A 27628-nucleotide genomic window follows, 5' to 3' on the forward strand; every position below is an offset into this window, starting at 1 on the left:
GCCCGCACCCAGCAACCGCCACCGAGACATGGCGAGTGCGGAGCCGCGGCAGCAAAAGCAGCAGCCAGAGCAGGGCGGCGCCGAGGCTGGAGGCGGCGGCCAGGAGGTGCCCGGGGCTCGGAGCGTGGCGGCGGGGAGCCTCCAGCCGCCGCTTCAGGAGACAGCGGTCGGGGATGCGGCGCCGGAGCAGGTGTCCGGCGGGGCCGCGCCCGCGCTGCTGGGGGAGACCGGGCTGGCGCTGGGCGGCTGCATCGCGGCTGCTCTGAGCTGGGAGAGGCCGCTCCGCAGCCTGGGCGGGTTCGTCTGCGCCAACCTGCTGTTCTGGTGAGAGCTGTGCCCCGCCCTGCCCCCGGAGAGACTCGACACCTCCCGCCAGTGACCACAGACCTCAGCCCTCCTCCCGGCCCCGCTCCATGAGCGCCTGTGCCCAGTGCACCCCGTTCTCTGAGATACCCCCACCCCCTCTCTGCCCGCGGGGCTCCTCCTAGTCTCCATCTCCTCCCTTTGGAAGGGACCCATCCTTGCCTTCTTATCTGCCTCCAGGAGACATCTCTGACCACTTTATTCCCTTCCTCGTTTCTGCCCAACATCCAGAGCTGAAGAGAGTACAGTGTGCCCTCCCTGCACTTGCATTCGTTACTTTTGCATATTTTTGGCCTTTCCCTTCCCCACCAACAAATCCGTACGACGGGGATTTGCCCAGGCGCCAAATATCGTCCTCTGGATTTGAGATGGGGGGATGGGGAGCACATGAGCTCCAGAACGGTTGTGGAAGAGGAGTTGTACTCATTAAATTAGACCCAAATCATGAAATGAGCAGTACACAAATGAGTAGTCCACTCATGTGGAGTTGGTAACAAGGGGAGTGAGGCCATAAATGGGTGTAAAGTTAAGCTTGCTTTATAAAATAGGTAGTCTTGCAGGAAAAGGGCTTTCTGTATTTTGTGTTGTGTGCAGCACCAAACATACCATCTGTGCTTGACTCAATCATTTCTAGTTGGTTAGGTCAACTTTGTGAATGAACAAGAAAGATTTAAAATTGACATGAATATGTTAGCATTGTGTTGCAAAATCACCCTGCACTCACCAACCAAAATCTTCAATATATTCCTATAGGAATATTTTATTCTCTGTGTTTCAATTTTTCTTTCAGCCATGGCTGTGCCAAGATATAAAAAAAAAATCCACACCTCCATCATCAGATTTTACATGTGTTCTTTTGTGTCCATACATACAGTATTGTATGTACACATATTTCAGTCCTGATTCTTTTAATACAAGTGAAAATAGGGCACCAAATTGTTTTTGGTTTTTTTTCACCATAGCATGGCCCCCTTTCTTCCTCAGTAAAGAAAGGAAGGCTACGTCTAGATTGCATCCCTTTTTCGGAAAAGGGATACAATCTAGACATAGGCTAAGAGACAAAGCAAACAGGTGGATTACTGACAATTGTGTTCAGTGTTTTATGACCTTTTAAATGTTAATTTTTAAGTAGTATGCAGTCTAAATCATAAGGAAAGAACTTCAATATTTTCTTCAGCATCACACTACACAGGAAAATATATGTCGTATACAAAAAAATAACCCTGAGCTCTTTAATTAAAATGGATGCATTTTCATTTGCTGACTTGAAAGGAGAGATATTTTAATGCCTAGGCTTGACAAAAGGGTCCTTTCCTTGTTTGCAAGATAGGTGATATGTAACTCAATTGAATTCCAACCTAAAAACTCCTAATTCATAACAGACATTCCTATATTTGCTATAGAAGTTAAGATTCTTGGATTAAGAAAATAGAAGTGTGCCATTGTTTTCTAGGTATGTCAGATCTAATCAGTTTCTGCAATAATGGTTTCTTAAAGTTTGGAGGGGTCATAATGCCTTATAACCTTTTTTTAACAAAGCCATGTAATGAAATAAGGATAGAGTATTGATAAAAGAATATTAAAAGCTAGTTAGGCTATAATATAATTGTATTACATTCTTCATTTCAGGTAGTGATAGTTGCATTTATTTAGGGCATCACAGGACTCCTCCCCATTTGTCACTCATTTTGAGCATAACATCGAGCCAAAAGAATAGTCAGTCACAATAAGTACATTGTCTGTCCAGATCTGAGCTGAACCTGTGTATTAGTAGATGGGTGTGACCATTGTTATTTTTGCTCCTTCAATTAAAAAACATTTTTCCTGTTATGTTCATGTATATACTGTTGACTTTGGTGGTCTTATTGGCAGCTCACTATATGTCTACTGATATTTAAGTGAAATTACTTTGGAAGAATTTCAAATTCATGCTATGTGCCTAATGCCAGAGAGTGCCAGGATGAAGAAAACCTGGCTTTCACTGCAGAGCTCTTCTTGGAGCCTTTATCCACCTTACTGTGCAGAGAGAATTGATGGGTGAGGGAAAACCAGGAAAGATTCAGGGATGTAAATGATAGCCTATGGAACTATATTATCAATGGTTAAAGTAGATTAGAACAGGATGGGGCATCAGGTTCAGCCAAAGTGTTGAATGGGAAATTTGTTGCACATGAGTGCAATTGGGGGTGAAGAAGCAGTCAGGGAGAACAGTAGGAACTCTTTGTCTAGTTCTAGCTAGGGGTGTAAAATCCTTTTTAATTAGTTAACTGCTTAAATATTAAAGTTAACTGGTTAAATAGTGGAGGGTGGAAGAACTGCTCCAGCCCGGCTGTTCCTGGCCCTGCGCTGGGCTGCTGGCCCATGTCAACTAGGAGCCATCAGCCCCTTGGAACTGAAGCAGCCCTCTGTTAACTGACACTCAGTAAGCATCGTCTGGTTACCCATTCACATCTCTAAAGTTCTGGCAGACAGAAGGAGCCATGCTTCCCCCCCCCACCTGCCTTTAACCTCTGCATGTCATCACATATTTTAAACCTGCATGGAAGGTGTGTGTAGGCAGAGACTGGAAGCATTTGTAGCTCAACTATGTTCTGTTGCCTGGTGGTATAATCTTCCCTCCCATTCTTGATCATAATGATCACACTGTGCAAAGTGTGCTCCCCTGTACAAAGTAAGAAGAAAAAGATATTAGAATTTCTTTTTGTAAACTCCTTAGTTTGACCTCATTCTTATCTCTGTTTAAAAAATCCTTAGATTAAATATTTTTATGGATCACCTTGGATTATATTTTTATGGATCATCTATAGTAAAACTTAGCTCAGCTTCTTTTTCTGACTGTGAATAGTGAAATGTGTGCTAGGAGCCACCTTCTGAACCTTGAAACTGCTTTGAAGTATATCCAAGATTTCTTATGGTGGAAGTTTTCTTGACTTCTAGTTTAAGGCTCCTTGAAGGCCTCAGTCCTGCAAACACTTATGCGTATGTTTATCTCTCCTACTCTGAGGTGTCAGTAAATTAAAAAAAAAACCTAGCATACATACAACTTAAGTTTGTGTACAGGCAAATTTTGCAAAAAATTAAGAGTATTAATATGAAAGTATTTTCAAATTGAATGTTATTTTTAAAGTCTTAGTTTTTATACAATTTTTAAAATATTTGTATTACAATAGCACCTGCAAGTCTCAGCCCGTATTTGAATCACATTTTTCTGTCCCAAAAGAATTTACATATTAAACAATCAAGGCAAAGATTGGGTCAAAGGAAGTGTTATACTGATTTTACAAATAGGGGACTGAGATATTGAGTAGAGAGATTTGCCCAAGATCACACATGAAGCCAGCAATGGCACTGGGAGTTGAACCTAGATTTACAATTCCCAGTCCAGTGTTTTAATCACAAGACTTTCCTTCTCGGTGTCACTTCACAGTCAGGTTTTTTTCGGGTTTGAATGTATGCTTCTCTCATTCTGAGAAGAGTGAGACCTGTATGCAAGAAGGTGATCAAAGATAATTCTAATTTATCTTACATGTGACTGTTTAACCCAGGGGTGGGTGGGCAGGCAGGCAGGCAGACTCAGGCCCAAGGTCCAGATCTGGCTTGCTAACCATTTCTCTCCAGCCTGCCCTCCTGATTAGCAGAAGGGCATACTTACTAAGGATGTTGAGGACAAGTCAACTACAGAGAGTCCCTGACTTATGAACGAGTTATGTACCAAACACTTGGTTGTAACTCAATCTGTTCGTAAATTGGGCCCCATTCTTTTACATGTTACCGTGCTGTTCATAAGTGCTGATCTCGTTTTCGTAACTCGGGGATGCGCTTAATGGGAGGTTGGCCGTAAATACGAACGGTCGTAAGTCGATGCATTCATAACTCAGGGACCACCTGTATCTGATAAGCAAATGCTTATCAGATAGTCAGTTGACAAGTCAATTTCCGCCCCTTGCTACCTCTATCAAATAGATGCAGAAAAGGAGGAGGGGAGGGGTACTTCAAAGCAGCAGCGCCGCACAGCTGCCTCGGCGTTTCAAAGTGGCAGCGCCACGCAAAGCCCTCCCCAGCTGATCCCGGGCTCTGTGCAGCATTTCTGCAGAATCTCGGATTAGCTGGGGAATCCCCAGCTGATTCCAGGTTCTGCTGAAATGCTGGCGGAGCCCGGGATCAGCTGGGGAGTCCCCAGCTGACTATGGCTTCACATGACATTTCAAATACAAGGTAACATGGACCCCAGGCTCTATGCTGCACTTCTACTTTGAAATGCATATTTCAAAGCTGGCATGCGATATGCAGCCTGGAGTCAGCGGGACTTCCCGCTGGCCCCAAGCTGCGTGCAGAGTTCTGCATTCCTCCTCTGCATGCGGGGGCTCTTGTACATTTCAAAGGAGGAATATGGACATGCCTATCGACTAGTTGAATAGTCAATGGAAATTCCATTGACTACTCGACCAATAAATAACTGAGAGTTAACATCCCTAATACTTACAGCCCCCAGTCTGCAGTGTGTGTGCCCCTTCTCTCCTTTGCCCCCCCCCCCACACACACACACACTGTGCTCTGTTCTGCCTCCCAGTTGTTTTCAGGATTCTCCTGCTAGCTATGCAGGCGTGTGGAAGGGAGAGGGAAGTGCTGAAGTCAGGATGTCCCTATGCTGCTGTACCGCATCTCTGCAGAGCAGGGATCATAGAAGGAGATACATGGTCAGCAGAGCTGCTCGAATCTAAAGCATGTGACTCAGGAGTTAAGAGAGGAGGTGGAAGGAGACAACAGAGCAGGACGGATTTCCCTTAGAGACAGAGTGCAAAATCTCTCAAACATAGCCAACACACCCACTCTGTGTCACTGTCTCTCACACACCCACACCCACACAGTCACTGTGCCATACATACTCTTTGGTCTCTGTGCCACACACACTCAATTTGTGTCACGCACACAAAGTGTGTCTTTCATACACACGCACTCTCTTCCTCTATGTAACCCTAGCCCCACTTATTCCATTCAAGTCCCTGCCCCTTCCAGGAGGCCTGTAACCAGCCTGCAGCCACATACCAACATTGGTAAAGTGGACCCCCTGCAAAAATTATTGCCCACCCCTGGTTTAATCACTACTTCATTTGTAGTCTATCCCTTTATCACATCATCCTAACTTTTTATTTGAGATTGGGGAGAATAGTTTACTTATGATACCAGTCTTTTGAGTGATTGCAGATATATGTTTGTAGAAAAATTAATTAAGGGAAGCAAATTCTACCCCACTAACTGCATGGGATGTGAGTTAAAGAAGAAATTAGAGTTTTCATATAACCTCTGAATTCCTTTTCTGGTAAGAATAATTCTACATGACGGTTGTGTTTCTTAAGTGTTGTCTATTTCGCTTGATGTCTTTAAACCCAGTAGTACACAGTTTACATAAAACTGAATGTCCATCCTAACATAATTGCACATTTATCAAAAGTAGTTAATTTTTTTAAATAAGCTTATAAGTGTAAGCGGCATACACAATCTTTGCATAGTCTTCTAGATGTGATATTCTCACCCAAGTATTTTACATTTTTAATAAAAAGAGGTACTAATACCAAACCCATGAGGTAGCCCACAAATAATTTTTGTCTGGAAAGATTAGCATATACTGTAACTATCAAACACCCTACCTCTTAACTTACCCTTGTTTTCTTGAGCGTAAGTTTCTAGTAAATTCTAGTAATCTTCAGTGTGGAACTTGCTCAAAAAAATCTTAGTTTTCTTATCAAATACGTGATCTCATAAAACACTGTTTAATGCAGGGTTGGAGAACCTTTTTTCGGTCAGGGAAAATCAGTCAGGCCCAGGCTAGAAGATGTTGTGTGCTCCATCCCCTCCCCTCCACCCCAGAAGAAGTAGTAGGGGGTCTGGAGTGCCAGCGCAAGCTCCCCAATGTTGAGGGAAAGCCCTAAGCCTCAGGGGCCAGATCCAGGCAAGCCTTAGGTTCCCTACTTCTGCTTTAATGTTTCATAATGCTCCAAGTTGATATCTTGGATACTGTAGGTTTTGGTGCCTTTATAAATACTGTTACGTAGATTGGTACCTGCTATCAACTGTATCATCCAGTTCAGAGTGGCAAGAAAAAGATGAATAAAAATTGTTAATATCTTTTAATGAGTTTAAATGAGTATTGGAGTTGTTCTTTTCCTTCTCTGAATTGTCCTAAACCATGTCATTTATATGGACTTATATTGTCACAATCAAAAGAGACTGCCATTTAGAAACACTACTCTAACAATAGGGCTAAAATTGTTTGTGACAGCTTAGTCTCTGAAAATATGCATGTTTTAATATACATTTTAAGGGGGATAGAATGATTCTGCACAGATGTGTGTTTGTATGTATTAAAAACACTTCCCTACATTATTTTATTTGGGTATATGTAAAATGCATTCTATTGCTGCAGTTATGGCTTATGTTATCTGGAGGCATGCCAGATAAGGATTTATGAGGTTTACAGTCTGCTGTGGAATACAATGATCTGCCTCAGTATGGCTTTGTGTACTGTTCAGAGATGAACAAGATTCCATGAAAGATGTTCACAGTAACACTACATTAATTCACATGAGGAAGGACATCTGCATTTACATAGCTTATATATTGCACCTTGTGGCGGGTGGGTGACCTGGCTAAACTTATAACAAATGTATGCTTTTCTTGGGGCGGGCAGAGATTTGTCCTTTGATTTTTTTTTTTCATCATTATGTGAAGCCTCTTGGTTCAAGCACTGGAATGGGTTACCTAGGGAGTTGGTGGAATCTTCATCCCTAGAGGTTTTTAAGTCTCAGCTTGACAAAGCGCTGGCTGGGTTGATGTAGTTGGGATTGGTCCTGCCTCGGACAGGGGGCTGGACTTGATTATCTCCTGAGGTCTCCTCTAAGTCTATGATTCAATTTGTTCTTGACAAATCTGTGCTATTACTTATTATCTTCTAGTTATATGTATTCTAAATTGATTCCTTAATTATTTGCTCCATTATCTTTCATGGTACAGAAGTTATATTGACTGGTCTGTAATTCACTGGGATTTCCTTATTTCCTTTCTTCTAGATGAGCACTGTAAATGCCTGTTTCCAGTCTTTTGGAATCTCTCCTGTCTTCCATGACTTTTCAAAGATAATAGCTAATGATTCAAATATCTCCAGAGTGAGCTCCTTGAGTATTCTAGGATGCATTCCTCCAGGGAGTGGTGGCTGCAGATCTCCCAGCCTTCAGGGGTACATTGCTTCTTCTCCTTCATCTCAGGAGGTGGTTCCATGTTTCTTGTCTCCAGGACAGCATAACAGTTCTCCATCACCATGGTGGGTGTTTGGAAATAGGGATGGAATACTGTCTCCAGCTTTCATTGACTTCCCTGTGACAGAGGTGCTGCTCCTGGCTCCTCCCTGGGGCTGATCTGAATCAGTGGAGGCTTCACGGCACAGTAGGCAGCTGCTCCCCTGAATATAATTGTCCCTAATATCACATCCCTCCCATTCTGCGTGATACAAAATATTCTCATTCCATGCACCTCCCATTGTCCTGGCACATCCAAACCTTGACCTTGCTTTAAGTTGATAAGAGGACACTGCATACTAAATTAAGGATGTTAAGGTCTAGTCGACTATCGGATAAACACAGTCTCTTCCTTTTCCTCCTCCCCTGCTACCTCTATCAGAGAGAGGCAGCAAAGAGAGGAGAAAGGAGTACTTCGAAGCAGCAGCGCCACACTGAGCCCAGTAAGGGCTCTGTTCGGCACTTCCACTATGAAATGCCAAGGCGGTATTTCAAAGGGGCAGTGCTGCACAGCTGATCCCAGGCTCTGTGCAGCGGTGTCCCTTTGAAACACCACCACGGCGTTTCAAAGGAGGAGCACCATGTGGAGCCCAGGGTTAGCTGAGGACTCCCTAACTGACCCCAGGCTCCATGCAGCATTTCCGCAGAACTCGAAGTCAGCTGGCGAGTCCCAAGCTGACTTGGGGCTCTGTGTGGCATTTCCATGGAACCCGGGATCAGCTGGGGACTTGCCATCTGATCCTGAGCTCCGCATGTGGCTTTTCAAAGCATGTGGAGCCCGGGGCCAGCTGGGGAGTTCCCAGCTGATCCAGGATTCCCTGGAAATGCCGCACGGAGCCTGGGGTCAGCTAGAGACTCCCCAACTAACCTGGGCTCTGTGGAAATGCCATGTGAAGCCCAGGGTCAGCTGGGGATTCCTGAGCTGAACCTGGTTCTGTGCGGCATTTCAAAGCGGCATCGCCGCATGAAGCCTGGGGTCCCTGGCTGAACCTAGACTCCAGGCGGGCGCTTCCCCTGAGGAATTTTTGAACATTTGAAAGCTGGCATGCTGCATGCAGCCCAGGTCCAGTGCGAAATCCTGTAGGGGCTCTTGTACATTTCAGAGGAGGAATGCGGAAGTGCTTATTGAGCATAAATGGTTGAGGGAAGAATGGAAGAGGAGAGTGTGGCAAAGAGTTGTCTTTGTGACATTTCCTACTAGCAACACACATGCCAGCAACTCTGTGGAAGGGTTCACAAAGTCAGGTTGTGAAATGTCAGAGTTGGGACATTGTTGCGGACCCCTGTGGATGATTTGGCATGCTACTTAATACTGACCCTGTCAATGTTAATGCACTTGGTTTTCCACACCACAGGGGTTGATGAGGAAGGATTATATGTAGGTATTTCAGGCACTCTGGCTTTAGGAGAGATGCCTTCAAGATGTATCGCAAACTAACGGCAAGTGTAGAATAACAGATCCTTTCCATCCAGATGGTCCTAACCAATCTGCGTATACATTGAGATTTGGATTTAGTGGGAAGAAGCTTTGTTTTCATTGAAAGCAAACCAACCATAACAGCAACCCTGCCTCAAAAGAAGAATAATTTATAGAAAATTTGGAATTGCTGTTCTCTGTGAAAGAGTAGCCAGTATAATCAATAGGAAAGCCCTAAATTAAAAGTAAACTTTGGTAGCTAAAATATCAGAATTACAAAAATGCTTAAATGATGCTAACAGTAGTTGGCATTAGTGGAAAATTGAGGTCCTTGACACCTCAACGGATTTGGCCTTTGTATAGGTAATTGGACAGGGCAATGCAGCATAATGGTAATATCCTGTATTAAGCATTGACTTAGGCAAGAACTTGTAAAAATCTTAAATGCAGAATAAAAAGTTAAGTTGTGCTTTTCAAGCTTAGTGGGTGAGGGACAACGATAAATAAAGATAGAGTTGTGTAAAGTTCCAAGTCTACAAATGAATAAAAGCAAAATAAAGTTTTAGAGGGGTAAGAGGAAGTCAGCTTTAATACAGATCAGAAAACAAGTTTTTGTTTTTTAATTTTACCAGTTGGAAGTTGTCAAGTTTGAATCTTACTTGTGCAATGTGCTGTGCTAGTTTAGAAGCAATAAGTATATAATCTGACCAGGCACAAGAAGCTATTGTGGCTTAATATGCTAAATTTAGAATGTAACATGGATTTTGCAGAGTTATTTTTATTACATAACTAGCCAATTAGCCCGTCATAAAACAGGATTTTCAGATCTCTCCTCCACATCAGTCTTCTCTCCAGAGCCTCCAGTCTCTTGCTCCGTGTGTCTGTCTCTCTCCCTCTCCCTCCTTCCCTTTCCTCCTACTTCCTTCCTCCTCCCCCCTCTCAGCTCTCCTCTGCCTCCTGCCTCTCTCTCTGTCTCTCTCTTTCTCTTCTCCTCCCCCTCCTGCCTCTCACTCGGAGGACCACGGAGCCCAAACGGTCGCTTGTGCCACTTGCTCTCCCCTGGCAGCCTGGCTGAGCGGCACAGAAGTAAGCTGAGAGCCACAGCGGGAGGTGAAGGGAGATGGGGTGGTGACGTACACGGCCAGGCCCCACCCTCTGGCCCCTAACTTCTGCACCGCTCAGCTGGGCTGCTGCAGGGGAGCAAGCGGCGCAAGCAGCCGTTTGGGCCCCGTGCTCCCCATTCAGGGGAGTGCTTCATGGGGAATGCGGACCCCAAACAGCCGCTTGCGCCGCTTGCTCCACCGCGGCGGCCCAGCTGAGTAGCGTAGAAGTCAGCTGAGCGCCATGGCAGGAGGTAACAGCACCGCCCAGAAGGAACAGCCAGTGTTTCAGCATTACATAGTCACAGACATTGGGCTACTATATATATGATGCATGTAATTGGTTTACTTTTTCCCTGTTTTTTGAAATAACATATGGCCTTCCCTCCCTTCCACAAAGCCCCCAAAACTGAAAAGCAGTTCAAATTTTACAAATACCAAAATTTGTTTTTAATCCCCAGGGTAATTGATTGCTGTTTTCAAGCTATCTACAAGACTGATGTTTTAATTAAAATTAATGTAAAATGTTTGTCTAGAGTACAGGTTGAACCTCTCTAGTCTGGCACTCTTTGGTCTGGCAACATCTGTGGTCTGGCATGATTTTAGCTGTCCAGATGTCAATTTACCATAGGTGTGGCTGAGTTTCCTGTGGTCCTAGCTACCAGTCCTGACTCTCTGTGTTTTATGCTATTATTTAGCTCTAATTTATCCCAAAGTGTCTTGAACCCAGTAAGCAGTGAAAGTGTTAGTGATTCTGCTAGACAATATTGACTTCCTGTGGTTAGTAAAATGTTATGATTTTGCACTGGTCAGGTCCTGAAGGTGACAGACTAGAGAGGCTCAGCCTGTAATTAATCTGCTTTGAAAATTGCAAATAGTATGGCTTCTGTGCATGGCTTAAAAAGAAGCTATTACAGTCGGTATGTAGTTTTCCTACTAATCATCTGTGTGTTTTACCCAGTAAATGGTATTCTGTCCTTTTGGTGGTGCTGCATTTTGTCGTGTGTGACTAGTATTTTAGGACATTTTGAACAGGAAGGTGTTTTTTGTTTTTGTATCGATAATCCCTATGAGATTTAAAAATCAAACAATTATTCAGCTAGAATATAATAATTTTTCAAACCTTGCAATATTAAACTAAACGTTTGATGAATTTACATGCCAAATGTGCATCTCAACACTACAGAATGAGTCCACCAGTCAGTGAAAAATAATCACTATAAGAGTATAGAAGGCATGACATTGTGTATAAGCAAGAATTTGCTGACAGGTTGCTTCATTGTTAATCCTTGTCTGCATTTAGGACAATTATTTGTTACTGATAATGGATGACAGCGGTGTTAATGTGGAGCACAGCTTAACTGCAAATACCAAAATGATATCACCTTCTGCATCTTTTCTGAAACAGTAGTTAAATTTCCCAATAAGGAAAGTGTCTACCGCTTCCACTCTTAAATGACAGTTTCGACAATATTTTAAAGACATTAAAAGTTGTATATGGAGAATTAAAAAATTTCTGTTAAACTGGGACTATCAAGCAGTTAAAATTAATTATGATTAATCACGGTATTAATAATAGAATACCATTTATTTAAATATTTTTGGGTGTTTTCTACATTTTCAAATATATTGATTTCAGTTACAACACAATATAATGTGTACAGGGCTCACTTTATATTTGTTTTTACTACAAATATTTCCACGGTTAAAAAACAGAATAGAATTTTTCAGTTCACTTAGTACAAGTACTCTTGTGCAATCTCTTTAACATAAAAATTGAACTTATAAATGTAGAATTACATAAAAAAACTGAATTCAAAAATAAACCAATGTAATACTTTAGAGAAGTGGTGGGCAACCTGCCATCTGTGGGCCGCATGAAGCCCATCAGGATTATTTGCTGGCAGGCCACAAGACTGTTTATGCTGAGCATCTGCAGGCATACCCATCCCCACAGATCCAAATGACCGGGAATGGTCAACCACAGCCACTGGGAGCTGCGGGGGACCATGCCTGCTGATGTTCAATGTAAACAATCTAAGGATGTTAAATACCAGTCGACTGTCCGATAAGCAAAAAGACTCTCAGAGGCAGCAAAGCAAGGGGGAAATGGGCTACTTCAAAGGGCAGCACTGCACAGCTGATCCCAGCTCAGCTGTGAGGCGCTGCCTCTTTGAAATGCCACCTCGGATCAGTTGTGCGGCGCTGCCACGTGTGGAGCCCCGGGTCAGCATGGCATTTCAAATCCGCATGGCATTTCAAATCAGCAGCGCAGTATGGAGCCTGGGATACTCTGAGTCCCACACTGACTCTGGGCTTCATGCTGCACTGCCGCTTTGAAATGTACAAGAGCACCCGCTGGGGACTTGTGTACATTTCAAAGCTGGCATGCCTGTGTGCAGCCCGGAGTCAACAGGACCTGCTGGGGCTCTTGTACATTTCAAAGGAGGAATGCTGAAGTGCTGGTCGAGTAATTGATGCAAATTCCATCAACTACTCAACTAGTACATTAACCGCAATTTAACATCCTTAAAACAAACCGTCTTGCAGTCTGCCAGCAGATAACCTTGATGGGCCCCTGGTTGCCTGTCATTGATTTTAGAGTCTACAGGGGGGTTGTGCAGAATCTCTCTGGCGTAGTTTTAACCCCACTACACAGACAATACAGTTCTTCCCTAAGGAGTTCACACACAGATGTAATTTTTTTAATAAACATAGTTTTTTTAAATAAACATAATCTATGTGGAAGCATGGCCTCTAAAATGGTGGCCCAAGTGTGAAGGGGCATACAAATGTCTAGCATATTTGCAATGCCTGCTGCTAAAAAAGCTATGAAAACACCTATTCTCCCTTTCAGGTGACATTATAAAATAACAAATGTTACCTCTTGTGAATATAAACTAACTTGTTTTTCTTATCGATTGGTTGAACAAGAAATAGGATTGAGTGTACTTGTTTGTGCTAAAGTTTTACATTGTTTTGATTTTGTGTGCAGTTATGCAATAGTCTACTTTTTGATTTTGTGTGCAGTTATGCAATAGTCTACGTTTGTAAGTTGCACTTTTGTGATAGAGATCACACTTCAGTACTTGTGTGAGGTAAATTGAAAAATACTTTTACAGTTCAAATATTTGTAATAAAAATATAAAGTAATCACTGTGCACTTGTATTCTGTGCTAATTGAAAATGTAGAAAAACATCTACAATACTTAGTACATTTCAACTCGTATTTTATGTTTGTGGTTTTATGTGTGATTAAAAATGTGATTAATTGCAATTATTTTTAATCAAAATTGTTTGAGTTAATTACATGAGTTAAATGCGATGAATCAACAGTCACACTTTAAACTAAAACTTTCTATTGGCACAACGTTATTTCATAGCAAATGATTGGAAAATATTAAAATAGTGGCTCTGAACCTTTCCAACCTACTTTCAGGAGTCTGTTGTGTTTTGTGTACCTTGAGTTCCATCTAACTTAAAAATACTTGCTTACAAAATCAGACATAAAAATACAAAAGTTTCAGAGGGGTAGCTGAGTTAGTCTATAAGGTGCCTCCTTATAGACTCCTCGTCGCTTTTGCAGACTATTTGTTGTTTTTTAAGTTTTTCCTGTTACAGACTAACAGATTTATTGGAGCATAAGCTTTCGTGGGCAAAGACCCACTTCATCAGATGCATGTAGTAGAAATTCCTGAGACAAGCATAAATATACCGGCATAAGAAAAGAGTACCAATCAAGAGTAAGGCTAGTGATAATGAGATCAGATCAGTCAGGGAGGATGCAGAGGTATGAACACTGAGAGGAGAAACTGCTTTTGTAGTTGGCTAGCTATTCACAGTCTTCGTTAATCCTGAAATGATGGTGTCAAATTTGCAGATTAACTGTAGCTCAGCAGTTTCTCTTTGAAGTCTGTTCTTGAAGCTTTTTGTTGCAGGATGGCTACCTTTAAATCTACTACTGTGTGTCCAGGGAGATTGAAGTGTTCTCCAGGTTTTTGTATATTACCATTTCTGATATCTGATATCAGGTATGGTAATATACCCCTCTGATATTTAACAAATAGTCTGGTATCACTTTAAAAACTAAAAAAACATGTAGATGGTATCATGAGCTTCCTTCATCTGAAGAAGTTGGCTTTGCCCATAAAAGCTCATGATACCATCTACATGTTTTGTTAGTCTTTAAAGTGCTACCAGACTATTTGTTGTCTTAAATATAGAAGGGTCACAGCACACTATTACTGAATCTGTGCTTATTTTCTCATTTTTACCATATAATTATAAAGTAAAGCAATTGGAATGTAAATACTGTACTTACATTTCAGTGTGTCTGTAGAGCAATATAAACAAGTCAATGTCTGCATGAAATTTCAGTTTGTACTGACTTCACTAGTGATTTTTATGTAGTCTATGTAGACAGTTATCTAAATGAGTTGATGTACCCCCAGAGGACTTCTGTAACCCCTCACTCCAGCGGTACGTGTATCTCTTGTTGAGCACCACACATACAGGGCTCGACAAATACACTCGCCCGCTTGCCCGTGGCGAGTAGATTTTACCAGCTGGCAAGTGCAGGGGCGGACTGGCCCGGTGGGCCATTGTGATGGGCTGGTGGAAGCCCGCACTACGGGCGGTGTGGCCCCATCTAATCTGCCGGCCAGCGGAGGAACAGAGTGCCACTGGGAAGGGGCAAGTATGGCAATTCTCACTGCCGGGCTGCCTGCATGCAGCTCCAGCACGAGGAGGCGGGGCGGGATGTCAGGGCGCTGGCATGATGTGGCCCCTCTGATTTTAAAGAGCCGCGGCAGCTCTGCTCTGGCCACGTGTCCCTGGGAGCTGGCTGTGGTGCACGGCACAGCCAGGGCCCGCCCCACTGGCTCCAGTCCTGCCACGGCCCCAGCCCCCCTTTGTCACTGCGCCGCCCATTCCCCACGCTGCCCCTGCTCCCTGGACCTCCTGCTCTCCCTCTTCCCTGCGACCCTCTAGCTCTGCGCTGCCCTTACACCCTGCACCCTGCTCCCCACCCCCCCAGCTCTGTGCTGCCCATTCCCTGCACAATCCCTCTGCCCCTCCCATTCCCCACGTCCCATTCTCTGTGCCTCCACCACACCCTGCTCCCTCCGATCCCTGCGTCCCTCTGGCTCTGTGCCTCCCATTCCCCACACCACCCCCATACCTCCCCACTGTTCCCTGCACCCCTCTGGCTCTGTGCTGTCTCTGTACCCTGCTCCCCCCATGGGTCGGGAGGGAAGGGTCCTTGTCCATAGGGAGGAGCTGGACAGGGCAGGGAAAAGTCTGCTGTGATCCAGCAGCGAGTGAAAGGGAGAGTTCAGCTGAAGCGCCTTTGCCTTTATGGAAAAAAATGAATGAAAATGCTATTTGCTATTTATAGGGCTAAAATGTCGGGACTAAAATGAAAGCAACAAAAAAAAACCCATTGCAAAATGCAAACTGTAAAAGACAACAAAAAAGGGGAGGTGGCGGCAAAAAACCTAGATCTGGCCCTGGGAGAGGGGGAGGGGCTGGACTGTGGTGAGGAGAGGGGAGGGGAGGGGAGGAGGTCAGGAGAAGAAAAAGAAGGAAGAGGAAGGCACCAAGGGACAGGGGTGCAGGAGAGAAAAATGCCAGGGGACCAAGTGCAGACAATGAGGAAAAAGGCAGGAGGGGAGGTGTCAGTGGGAGGGGGGACAGGGTGATGCTGGGAGAGGAGAAGGTAAGGGCACTGGCGGCTACAGGGGGTAGGAGGAGGTGCTGGGAGAAGGCTTGAAAGAAGGGGTGGGCATGAGGAAGGCGGGGATGGAGCAAGGCATCTGTGAGGACACAGGGGCATGAGGGGAATGGGGGCAGAGGGTGGTGAGGGGGTGGGTATCAGGGAAAAAGAGGGCAGGGACAGTGAGGGAAGAGGGAGGCACCAGGAGGGTGCAGGTGCCAAGGGATTCTGGGGGTGAACCAGAAGGGCAGACACCTGCAGGGGAAGGACCAGCACCAGAGGGGAGAGGTAGGGCAGGTGTCTAGAGGGAGGGATGAGGAGGGGTAGCTCACATGATCAGAGTGGGGCTACTGGAGAAGTGGGCACAGGGGGGATAGAAGGGCTGGCGGAGGGGGTCAGGTCTCAGGAAGGTTGAGGGCAGTGAGTCAGGACAGCAGAGGAGGGTGAGAGGTTGGGGGGCAGCAGGCACCAGGGGAGCTGATGGAGCAAGGGGAGGAGACATGGCAGCAGAGAGAAAAGGTAGAGGTTTATAAGATATTTATTAATAACTTGGGTGATATTTATGAATAACTTATTAGTAATTACTGTTCTTATTCTTACTAGGAATTTGTCATTAAAAAAAACACTTCTTGTGGAGGAGGGTGGCGAGTCCCTTTTTTGTCTGGCGAGTAGGGTTTTCCATAATTTGTCGACGTACGTGTGTGTGTGTGTGTGTGTGTGTTTTCCATAATTTGTCGACCTCTGTGTGTGTGTGTGTGTGTGTGTGTGTGTGTGTGTGTGTGTGTGTGTGTGTGTGTGTGTGTGTGTGTTGTCTCAACCCTGCATACAGTAGTTCCTCAGTGTTATGAACATCAGAGTTACAAACTGACTGCTCAACCACACACCTTGTGTGGAACTGGAAGTGCACAATCAGGCAGCAGCAATGACAAAAACAAACTGTACTTTGTTAAACTATTTTTTTAAAGTTTTGCTTTTTTAAAGGCAGCATTTTTTTTTCTTTGTGGTGCAGTTTCAAAGTTGTATTAAGTCTGATCGATTATAAACCTTTGAAACAATACCCATAATATTTTCTTGAGCATTATGAACATTTTGGCATTACAAACAACCTTCCTCCCCAAGGTGTTCATAACTTCCGACTTATAAACCTCTTGGGGAGGGAGATTGCTTGTAACTCCAAGGCTACGTCTAGACTGGCATGATTTTCCGCAAATGCTTTTAACGGAAAAGTTTTCCCATTAAAAGCATTTGTGGAAAAGAGCATGTAGATTGGCACGGACGCTTTTCCACAAAAGCACTTTTTGCGGAAAAGCGTCCGTGCCAATCTAGATGCGGTTTTGCGCAAGAAAGCGCCTATTGCCATTTTCGCCATCGGGGCTTTTTTGCTCAAAACAGTTTTCAGCTGTCTACACTGGCCCTTTTGCTCAAAAGCATTTCCGGAAAAGGGCTTTTGCCCAAACGGGAGCTGCATAGTATTTGCGCAAGAAGCACTGATTTCGGACAGTAGAACGTCAGTGCTTTTGCACAAAATCAAGCGGCCAGTGTAGACAGCTGGCAGGTTTTTCCACAAAAGCGGCCACTTTTGTGGAAAAACTTGCCAGTCTAGACACAGCCCAAATGTTCATAGCTCTGCGGTTCTATTGTAGTTTAATTTGTACCTTCACTATGGAGATTAGGGATGTTAACAACTAGTTGACTAGTTGCTTCCCTCCCCCCTGCCTTGCTGCCTCTGTCAGAAAGAGGCAGCAAGGTTGGGGGGGAAGAGGAAGAGATGCTTCATAGCGGCAGCGCCACATGGAGCCCAGAACCAGACCCTGAGCTCCACATAGCTCTGCCGCTTTGAGATGCTGCGTGCAGCCTGGGGCCAGCTGGGAGTCCCCAGCTGGCTCCAGGCTGCATGCAGAATTCCCAAGCAGTAGCGCTGCATGTAGTCTGGGGTCCCCAGCTGACCCCAAGCTCCATGTGGTGCTACTGTTTTGAAACACCATGGGGTGCAAGGGGCCTGCAGGGGTATCCCCCACTGGCCCCGTGCTCCCCATAGCCCTTTTGCCTTTGAAATGTAGCAACAGCCCTGGGGTTGTTGCTACACTTCAAAGGTGGAACCGCCTTATCGACTAATCAGATAGTCGATGCAAATTGCATCGACTTTTTGTTTAGTTAGTTAACTGAACTTTTACATCCCTATTAGAGATCATAAAATAGGGAGAAACTAAGCTGGAGAAAAGAGTCTTTGGGTTAAGTTTAGAGGTGAGAGCAACAAGGATGATGGTGTGATGGGTGTCTACTATAGACCAGAAGATCGTGTGTATGAGGTAGAGGAGGCTTTCCTAAGACAACTAACAGAAACTTCCAGATCACCATCCCTGGTTCTAATAGGAGACTTTAATTACCCTGGCATCCCTTGGGAGACTGATACAGCAGTACACAGACTATCAAGTTTTTGGAGAATATTGAGGACAAATTCCTGGTAAAAGTGCTGAAGGAACCTACCAGGGACCATGCCCAGCTTGACCTGCTGCTCACAAACAGGAAGGAAGGGGAAGTAGATGTGGGTAACAACCTCTGCAGCAATGGTGATAAGATGATTGAATTCAGAATCCTGACCAAAGGAAGAAAGGAGAGCAGCAAAATACAGACTCTGGATTTCAGAAAAGCAGACTTGGCTTCCTCAGGAAACTGATGGGCAGGATCCCTTGGGACCCTAACATGAGTGGGAAAGGAATCCAGGAGACCTGGTTGTATTTTAAAGAAGCCTTCTTGAAGGTGCAGGAACAAACCAACCCGATATGCAGTAAGACAAGCAAATATGGTGGTCGAGAAGCTTGGCTTAACAGTGAATTCTTCTTCAATGGTCCCCATGGGTGCTCCACTTAGATACTTCAGCCCCGCTGTGCACAGAGCCCTGGAAATCTTTCAGTAGCAGTCCCCCAGCCGCTGGCGCGTGCTGCTCTACTGCGCAATCACTCAGAATGACAGGCATGCGCCGGCGGCAGTTCCCTCAGTTCCTTCTCCACCACCACCAGCATCAGTCACACGTAGCACAGTCTTTTCAAAAGCACATGTAGCTTTTGAAAAGAAGAAAAAGAACGTGAGGATTAACAAAAGTGCCACAGAATGTAAACAACAAATGGAGGATGTGCCAGTGCTGCTGCTGCATTCCACTCACCCATGGCATCTTTAAAAAAAAAAAAAAAAAAAGCCTTTCATGCCAGCACCTTGTGATCTTAAAATGTGAGGACGTGGCGTCTTTATTTTGGCAGTTGGGTATTGCCATTGCCTAGGACAAGACCATCTGAGGAGCTGCTGCCCTGGCTGTTAGAGACTTGCCCCTAGCTCTAAACGGGGCAAGAAACTCACTGCAGCCTGGTTTAATCCCTCCCAGAGACAATTACCTGGGATGGAGGGAAATGGAGCACTCCCTCGGAGGGACGTGCTGGAGAAAGCTGGACCAGGAGCACAGAACAAAACGCACAAGGTCCCCCCACTGATGTTCTGTCACTGAGCGATTAAAGTCCTCCAGGCAAAGAGGCAGATGGTGCTTGTCCCGAACAGGGCACATCAAGCAGGTGAAGGGATCCTGCTTAGAAAGAGCCAATGATTCTGAAGGAAGCACTAAGCCCCTGACCACGTTTCGAGCTCCCCCCCAGAACAATCCTGCAGTACCGCTGGTGAACCTGGTACCGGCAGCGGATAACATAGCAAGATGGCTACATAGCAGCGGAATGCTGCTCCCACGTACACTCACTGTACCATCAGTACCGGTGCGCCCCAAAGTGCCATATATACTGCTGCATCCAGACATGGCACACTGCATAGGGAGGCCACCACTGCCCATGTCAGAGTCAGACATAGTGGTACCATCGGTACCAGGATGCGGTATGGCAATGCGTTCCAGAGCCAGTCCTCACAGTACTGTCTGTAGCAGTGCACCCTAGAGCACCGAATCATAGAAGCATTCAGCTATGGCAGGTTTTACAGGTTGCCATCGCTGCCCCAGTACTGAGATCTGGGTCAGGACAGATCTAGCGATACCAGGGCACAGTGCTGTGCTACGGAAATGAGGAAGACCTCATGATACTGTCGGTACCAGTGCACCCTACAGCGCCGAATGCACAGAGGCATTCAGCAATGGCAGGCTGTATAGGATACCATCACTGTCCCAGTACCAGGATACGTCATGGAGGTGGACCTTGCAGTACTGTTGGTACCATGCTAACTGTTATCTGGTACCAACTCACACCGGGTATATCGGTCCCGTCCTATCATCCACACCAGCCTCTCTCATATCACTGACATTTAGCAGTGACAATGAGAAAATAAGGGGCCAGCATAGAAGCTGTCCCTATGCTGTTCCAGACTTGGCAGGTGACACAGTGTGTACCCCAACAACCCCTACCTCAGTGGCCCTATGGGAACCCATAGGTACCCTGTGGACAGATGCACCTACCACAATCCCTCTGGGTACTAAGAGCTCTGTCGGCCAACCCACGCAGGCGGGGGAGTGCTGACTACTACCTAGGCAAACATGACAGTAAGTTGTTGATGGAGGAAGCAACACAAGATTGCTTATCCCTCCTAATACTTTCAGTGCAATGATGGATTACCATAGTATGCCTTCGCCCTGATTAGAGGGGTGGATATAGAAGGGTTTAAGAACTATTCCACGGGATTGCAGAAACTCTACACATACAACTCCCGGCTGTACAGCAGAGCAAACACACTAAATTGTCTCTGCAGCTGAACGAGACCCCAATGGCTAGGGCCATATTCAGGTCCCTGCCTAGGTACTGGTGACTTCCAAGCGCACAGATAAGTAATGCTATTCATCCTTCACTGTAGGCATTGGTGGTCAAGGCTGATACTCTGAGGGGGAAGCTATAGCAGTGCCCCAGAGTGTAGTTGGGCAACGAGATAAAGAGGAGGGATGCTATTGGGAAGAAGGTATACTCCTTAGCCCCGTCAACCCAGAAAGGCTTTCTTAGCAAATTAGTCACAACAGACACCTGGGACCCTCAATCCCTTTATTCAAGAAGAGATACAGGAACAATGTGAATCACAGGTGATGGATGGGTTTCTGATAACCCGCACAGCATTACATGCAGAGTTGCTCGCTGCAGATACAGTAGCCAGGTTCACGCCGAATGCCGTGCTGCTGCAGAGCATGGCAGGGCCTGCCACTGTCAGGTTGTCCCACAGAGGTACAATCAAACAGCAAGGATCTTCTATTCGAAGGAAAGAGTCTCTTGGTTGAGGCAATGAATGCATCGTCCCACACCCTTAAGGGGTCCAGGGCACTGCTTCGCACGATAGGCATTCAGCTGCCTATGCCAATGAACCTAGAAATAATATGAACCGGATACTGCATACTGTTCACAGCAGTTCCACCAACTCACCCACCCCCTCCCCATCCCTCTTCAGGGACCCCTCTCCGAGAGTATCCTCTCAGAACGGGCATAGCACCACAGGGAGCTAGGCACCATGGAGGAACTATCCAGCCAATACAGACTTCCTCCCTATCAAGAAATAGGGGGTTGGAGTAGAGACCCATCCTGGATCTTCGTGGTCCCAACAGGTGGGTTCAAAACCAGAGGTTCAGGAGGGTTACGTTGGCAGAGGTCAGCCTGGCCAGAGTAGAAATAGAGCATGTCTCTACCCTCAGCCTCCGGGACACATACTTTCATGGGTCAGTTCATCCGTCACACACATGGTTCCTCAGGTGCACCATCAGGTAATATCAATGTCGGTACAGGGTGCTCCCCTTTGGTCTGTAGACAGCACCTAGAATATTCTCCAAAGTCCTTGATGAGGTGGCAGCACACCTATGGAGAAAGCAAATAAACATATGTCCATATCTCAGCGACTGTCTGATCAGGGCACCTATGTATGGAGCATGTAGCAGGTGCTATACCCATTAAGGCAGGTACTTGACACGCTCTGGCTCCTACAGCATGAGGACAAATGTTCCCTCATTTATTATGGAGTGTACAGGAGCGCAGTTGGACAGCACCAGAGTATAGCAGCAATGCCAATCCACTGGGGAAAAGGTTAGGCGATGTCATCACATCAGTACACAGTGGCCCATGCGCTTCAGCATGTACAGGCCTACACCTACTTAGACACATGGCTGCGCACCCGTTGGTAGTCCCACGCACTCGACTACATATGAGGCCCTTCCAGGCCTGGCTCACCTCTGTGTATCAGGACAGATGCCAACCATTCCACAGAGCACCCCATGTACCAGGTCGGGTCAAGGCCACCCTAGACTGGTGGACAGGTATACACAATATATGCAGAGGGACTTCTGTTTCAGCCACCAATGCCATCCATCATTATCACAACACAAACGCCTCACTTCTGGGATGGGGAGTCTGCATGGGAGAGTGATACCACAGTGACAAGGGTTAGGTCAGGAGTCCAAGCTCCATGCTGATAGGTTGGAGCCTCGGTCCATCAGACAAGTGTGCTCCCAATGGCACAAGTACGTACAGAACAACAGCAGTGAGCATTATGTCGAACACTGCGGCAACAACATAGGTCATAAACAGACGGGTAGGGGGTGCATGTCGTCATTCACCCTATGTGTGAAAGCAATGGAACGGTGCAGATTGAGACTCACTCCCAAGATCACACCTACTGCAATGCATTTACTGGGCATGTGCAAGGGCAATGTATTAGTGCATGCCCTTGGCAGACAATTCCTGCAGAACCAGGAATGGGCAGTCAATAAATCCATCATGAACAACCCTTCCAAGGAAGAGGGTTATCCAGTCGGGGCAGCGTTTGTGACACACGCCAACTCGAAGTGGCCCTGTACTGTTCCAGGGTAGGTGTTGATCCATGATCCCTTGGGGATGCATTAGCAGTCATCTGTGGCTTCATATTGGCATACGCATTCCAGCTGTATCTCTTACGCAACAGACCATATGGAAACTCACTCAGGAGGCCATACTACACCTCATGAGAGGACGCTGTCTTGTAGAGTTGGAGATATCCTGGTGAACTCTCGGAGACCCACTGCGAGATGGACTTATCTGCAGAACTGGGCCCGATCTCAAGCCTGGAGTTTAGCTCAGGCACAGGATCCACACACAGTGGGGATAGCGGCTGTACTTTAGTATATTCTCCACCTGTGTGGCACAGGACTATCATTTAGTTCTATCAGTTTACAGTAGGTAGCTATATTCGCGGTACGTCCAACCATAATGGGGTACTCTGGTCTCACTAACCATCAGTAAACAGATGCCTTGAAAAGGATACAGAACTTCTATCCACCACGTAGAGGCCCAGAACCATTATGGAATTATCTCTAGTGCCGGACTTACTCATGAGATGGCTTTTCATGCCACTCACAACTTGCCCGCTAATTCACCTTCTACTGGGAGTTTCTCTTGTACAGATACCATATGGTAGGAGGGTGGGACGGATAGTAGTATGCACCGTACAGGGAATTCCACAAGGACAGAATCATCCACCCAAAATTCCTGCGCAGGATACCTACTGTGTTCCATGGTAATGAACCACTGTTCTCCTCTGTGGGTTTTTCCTGAAACCATATGAGGACAGATATAATGCAGGGCTGCACACTCTGGAAGTTCGCAGGACATTAGCCTTTTACCTTGTAGGTACACGAGATGTCTGGTGTACTCCCACACTGGTCGTGCACAGCCAGGTCCAGAGCATGCCTCGTTTCCAACCAATGAATAGCCAACTGGATTTCTACATGCATACAACTGGCTTACCCTTAGAAACACAGGCAGCAACCAGCTGTCATACGGGCGCATTCCATGACAGCAGTATATACCACAACTGTTCTTCACAGGGGAATAGCCATAATTTGCAGACCTGCAATGTGAGCTTCGGCCACTGCCTTCGCACATCATTCTGCTATTCAGTCCTTTCAGTACTCTGGCACTTGCTTTGGACGTACCATACTATCCAATTGCCAATCCAGCATAACGGAGCACCCACCGCCAAGCAGGAATACTGCTGTGGAGTCACCTAAGTGGCTCACCCACAGGGACCATCCAAAAGAAGGGACAGTTACTCACTTTGTGCAGTAACTGTATTTCTTCAAGATGTGTGCCCATGGTTGCTTCACACCCATCCTCCTCCCCTCTGCTCCGGGCTGACAACTGTCCAACGTAGAGAAAGAATGGAAGGAATTGCTGCCAGTGCATGCCTGTCATTCTGAGCAATTGCGCAATAGCACAACACGCGCCGGTGGCCGGGAGACTGCTACTGAAAGATCTCCAGGGCCATGTGCACAGCAGGGAGCCTAAGTGGACCGCCCACGGGGCCACATCTCGAAGAATTCCAGTTACTGCACAAGGTGAGAAACCATCCCGTCTGTGGTGAACTTAAACGCACAAAGGAAGCTTACAAGAAGTGGAAAATTGGACAGATGATTATGGAAGAGTATAAATATATTTTTTGAGTATGCAGAAAGACCAAAGTGCAACTAGAGTTGCAGCTAGCAAGGAATGTGAGTGGTCCCTGTGGGTGCTCCATTCTTGGTGTCAGATCCCATCCTGGCGGCTCAGAGAACTGTCATAGCCGTGCTCCGCTGGACCGTGCATGCACGGCTTCTCTGCAGTGCCATTCGCGCCTTTGATCAGCCACACACGGTCTGGCACCCGCTCAGTTCCTCTCAACCACCTCCAGTGACGGACTGAGCTCCCTTTGCTCTTCTAGTCTTTCTCTTGGGAAAAACTAAAAATCATTCTCTATCTGTAAATAGTTTAGAAGTTCCTTGTTAGTCGTGTTCTTGTTCTACAGTTATCTCTTGTTCAAAAAAATTTTTTTCTTCAGAACTACATAGGAAGCCGCTACGGCTAATCATTTTAAAAAACAACAACAAAAACAGGCAGCGGAAGACGGGGACTAAGGGGAACGTCAGCACTCAGCTACCTTTACCAGCCCTTGAGAATGCCGGGGTCTCCCAGTTTTAAAAAGTGTTCACTCTGCTGTGAAGCCATGCCGGCTTCTGACGGCCATGATGCTTGTATTGGGTGCCTGGGCGAATCACATGTCCCTCAGAAGTGCACCCACTGTTGCAAGTTCATGACAAGAGCTTGGAGGGAGTAGGAAATGAGATTGAAAATGTTAATGTTTGGGAAGGCATTGCAACCTGACAGCATGCCTGCCTCAGCCGTTACCAAGCACTCTGACCATAAGTGCAGAGCGGCTTCTCTCGGGGCGGCCATTTCAAAGAGGACCAAGCCGTCTCCAATGCACTGCCTCCCGCCAGCATCTTCAAAAAAGCCAGGAGCCTCTAACGTGACCAACGCAGGGTCCCAACACTCTGCAGGCTCTTGCACAAGGGGGTCACCAGAGCTCGAGCCACATCGGCACCAACAGCACCAGTGGCGCAACTGATGAGCCAATCAGCACCGGCTTCAGCGGCACCGACCCCTGCGGCACCGGACATTGCTGCGCCACCATCGACACCGGCAGCAACATCGGCATAGGGCATACTGCCAGCACCGGCAACACCACCGCCGGAGCTAATCTCCTCGGCACCGGGCTGCCCTCAGTCAGCACCGAGCTCCCCAGTTGCCATGGAAACAGAGTGCTTCAGCACCTAGGAAACCACTGGCAAAAACTCATGCAAGGGAGAGGTCTGTCTCTACATTTTTTTCTCCAGGACCATCCCCCTCTCTGCCAAGGCATCAGCAGTACCATGGGTGTATTGTCTCTCTTGTCCATGTAACATACAGGCGACGCAATTATAGACAAAGTGTATCTAGAAGCACGACGGTCCCACTCATGCTCTCGCACACCTGGATGATCATCAAGGCACGGATCTACTAGATGCTCTCCATGCAGTGTTTATTACGTATGTCACAGTAGTGCACAGTTCTCATGTCACTCCTCCCCGACATGCTCAGAACAGTACTATGGGCACCATCGTAAGTCCTACGATTGTCCTCATCATAACCACACTCCACTGTCTTATAAGGGATCTTCCTGCAACTGTCAATCACCGAGTGTGCAATACTTACCTCAGGAATCACAACAGTTACACTCACCTCCTCCATCGAAGAGTCCAACCATCCAGCATGACCAATCCAAACCGGAAGAGGGGGCAGCTGTCTGAAGCAGAAGACCCTAAGATGGAAACTTCTCCAACTGACTGTTCCTCTTCATCACCGGATGAGGCGATATTCCCAGACGACATCTCTCCACCGGATGACCTGAAGCAATTTTAGGACCTGTTCAAGAGGGTAGCAAGCACTCAAGAAATACAGTTGGGAGACATCCCGATTAAAAAACACCGCCTCCTAAAGAATCTGCGCCCACAACAGCGTGCGAACATCGCCTTACCGATTGACGAGGCAATTATGGAAGTGGCGGACGAGATATGGCAGACCCCAACATCGGCTATACCTACAAGTAAAAAGACCGATACAAAATACTTTGTATCAGCTAAGGGGTTGGATTTTCTAGTCAGTCAACCCCAACCTAACTCGATCGTAGTTGACACGGCGCAACGTAGAGCTAAAGCGCCGCAGTACAGAAACACACTTCCAGATAAGGACAATAAAAAATTAGATATATTTGGTAGAAAGATTTATTCTTCGGCCACACTACTGTTACGTATTGCAAATTATTCGGCTCATCTATCGCACCATAATTTAGATAATTATTCAAAACTAGCCGAATTATTACATCATCTCCCAGATACTAAGAAACCACTGCTGAAGGCAATAGTGCAAGAAGGGTATGCATCATGTAGTACTGCACTGCAGATTGCCATGGATGTGGCTGACACAGCTGCATGAGCCACTGCTACGGGTATGGTCATGTGAAGATCGTCATGGCTTTCTCTGCAGGAGCCCCAAGAGAGCTCCAAAGCAAGGTCGAGATCTACCCTTTGAGAAGCATAAGCTCTTCGCTGCCAACACCGACGAAGTCCTTCATTCGGGCAAAGATTCTCAGACCACTCTAGGTACACGAGGGATGTACACGCCTCCCTTTAGGTGTAGACGCTACTACACTTATTAACGAAGGTAGGATTACAGTTTCCAAAGGCAACAGTCTTGTGCCCTAGAAAATCTGCGTCTCTGACGATGCCCTCAATGAAAGCGGCCCCAACAAAACCGTTCATCCAATCAATTGTCCAACCACAGTCCAAGCACAGTTTCCATAATCAACACAGAAAACAAATCTTTCCATCTTTCACCATTGTCTGAGCTCATATCACCACCATTGGTCCAACATCACTTCAGACAAATGGGTACTAGAAGTTATGGAGTCTGGTCTCTCCATCCCCTTTGTCTCCATTCCCCTTACTACTCCACCTACCCTGTCCCTTTTCAGGGACCCCTCTCACAAGCAGCCGCTATGGCAAGAAGTTCAGCGCCTGCTCACTATCGGGGCAATAGAGAGAGTGCCCAAGCAGTTTGGGGGAAAAGGTTTTTACGCCCGATACTTTCTCACCCCAAAGACGACAGGAGGATGGAGACCTATCTTGGACCTTCGCAAATTAAATCTCTACCTTCGAAAGCATCGTTCCAAGATGGTGACCTTAACAACTATTATTCCGTCGTTGAACAAAGGCTGGTTTGCAGTCCTCGACTTGCAAGACGCTTATTTTCATATTGCTATTCATGTGGCACACAGATGCTTTCTCCGATTCCAGCTGGGAGATAAGCATTTCCAGTACAGGATACTACTCTTCGGCCTGGCGTGTGCCCTCAGGGTTATCACCAAAACTTTAGCGGTAGTAGCGGCCCACTTACGCACC

At 46.2% G+C, this 27628-nt stretch overlaps 1 protein-coding gene across 1 annotated transcript in view; it reads left to right on the plus strand.

The window, feature by feature from the left end:
- The window catches only part of RETREG1 (reticulophagy regulator 1), a 138697-nt gene continuing 111069 nt past the window's right edge, over positions 1 to 27628 (plus strand). The window contains exon 1 of the mRNA XM_075921450.2: positions 1 to 324. Within this exon, the coding sequence (XP_075777565.2) occupies positions 29 to 324 (296 nt within the window). The 5' untranslated portion in view covers positions 1 to 28. The remainder of the gene's footprint in view (positions 325 to 27628) is intronic.

This window comes from Pelodiscus sinensis, chromosome 2 (assembly GCF_052426305.1).
Source record: "Pelodiscus sinensis isolate ZL-2025 chromosome 2, ASM5242630v1, whole genome shotgun sequence".
NCBI classification, from domain to species: Eukaryota; Metazoa; Chordata; order Testudines; family Trionychidae; genus Pelodiscus; species Pelodiscus sinensis.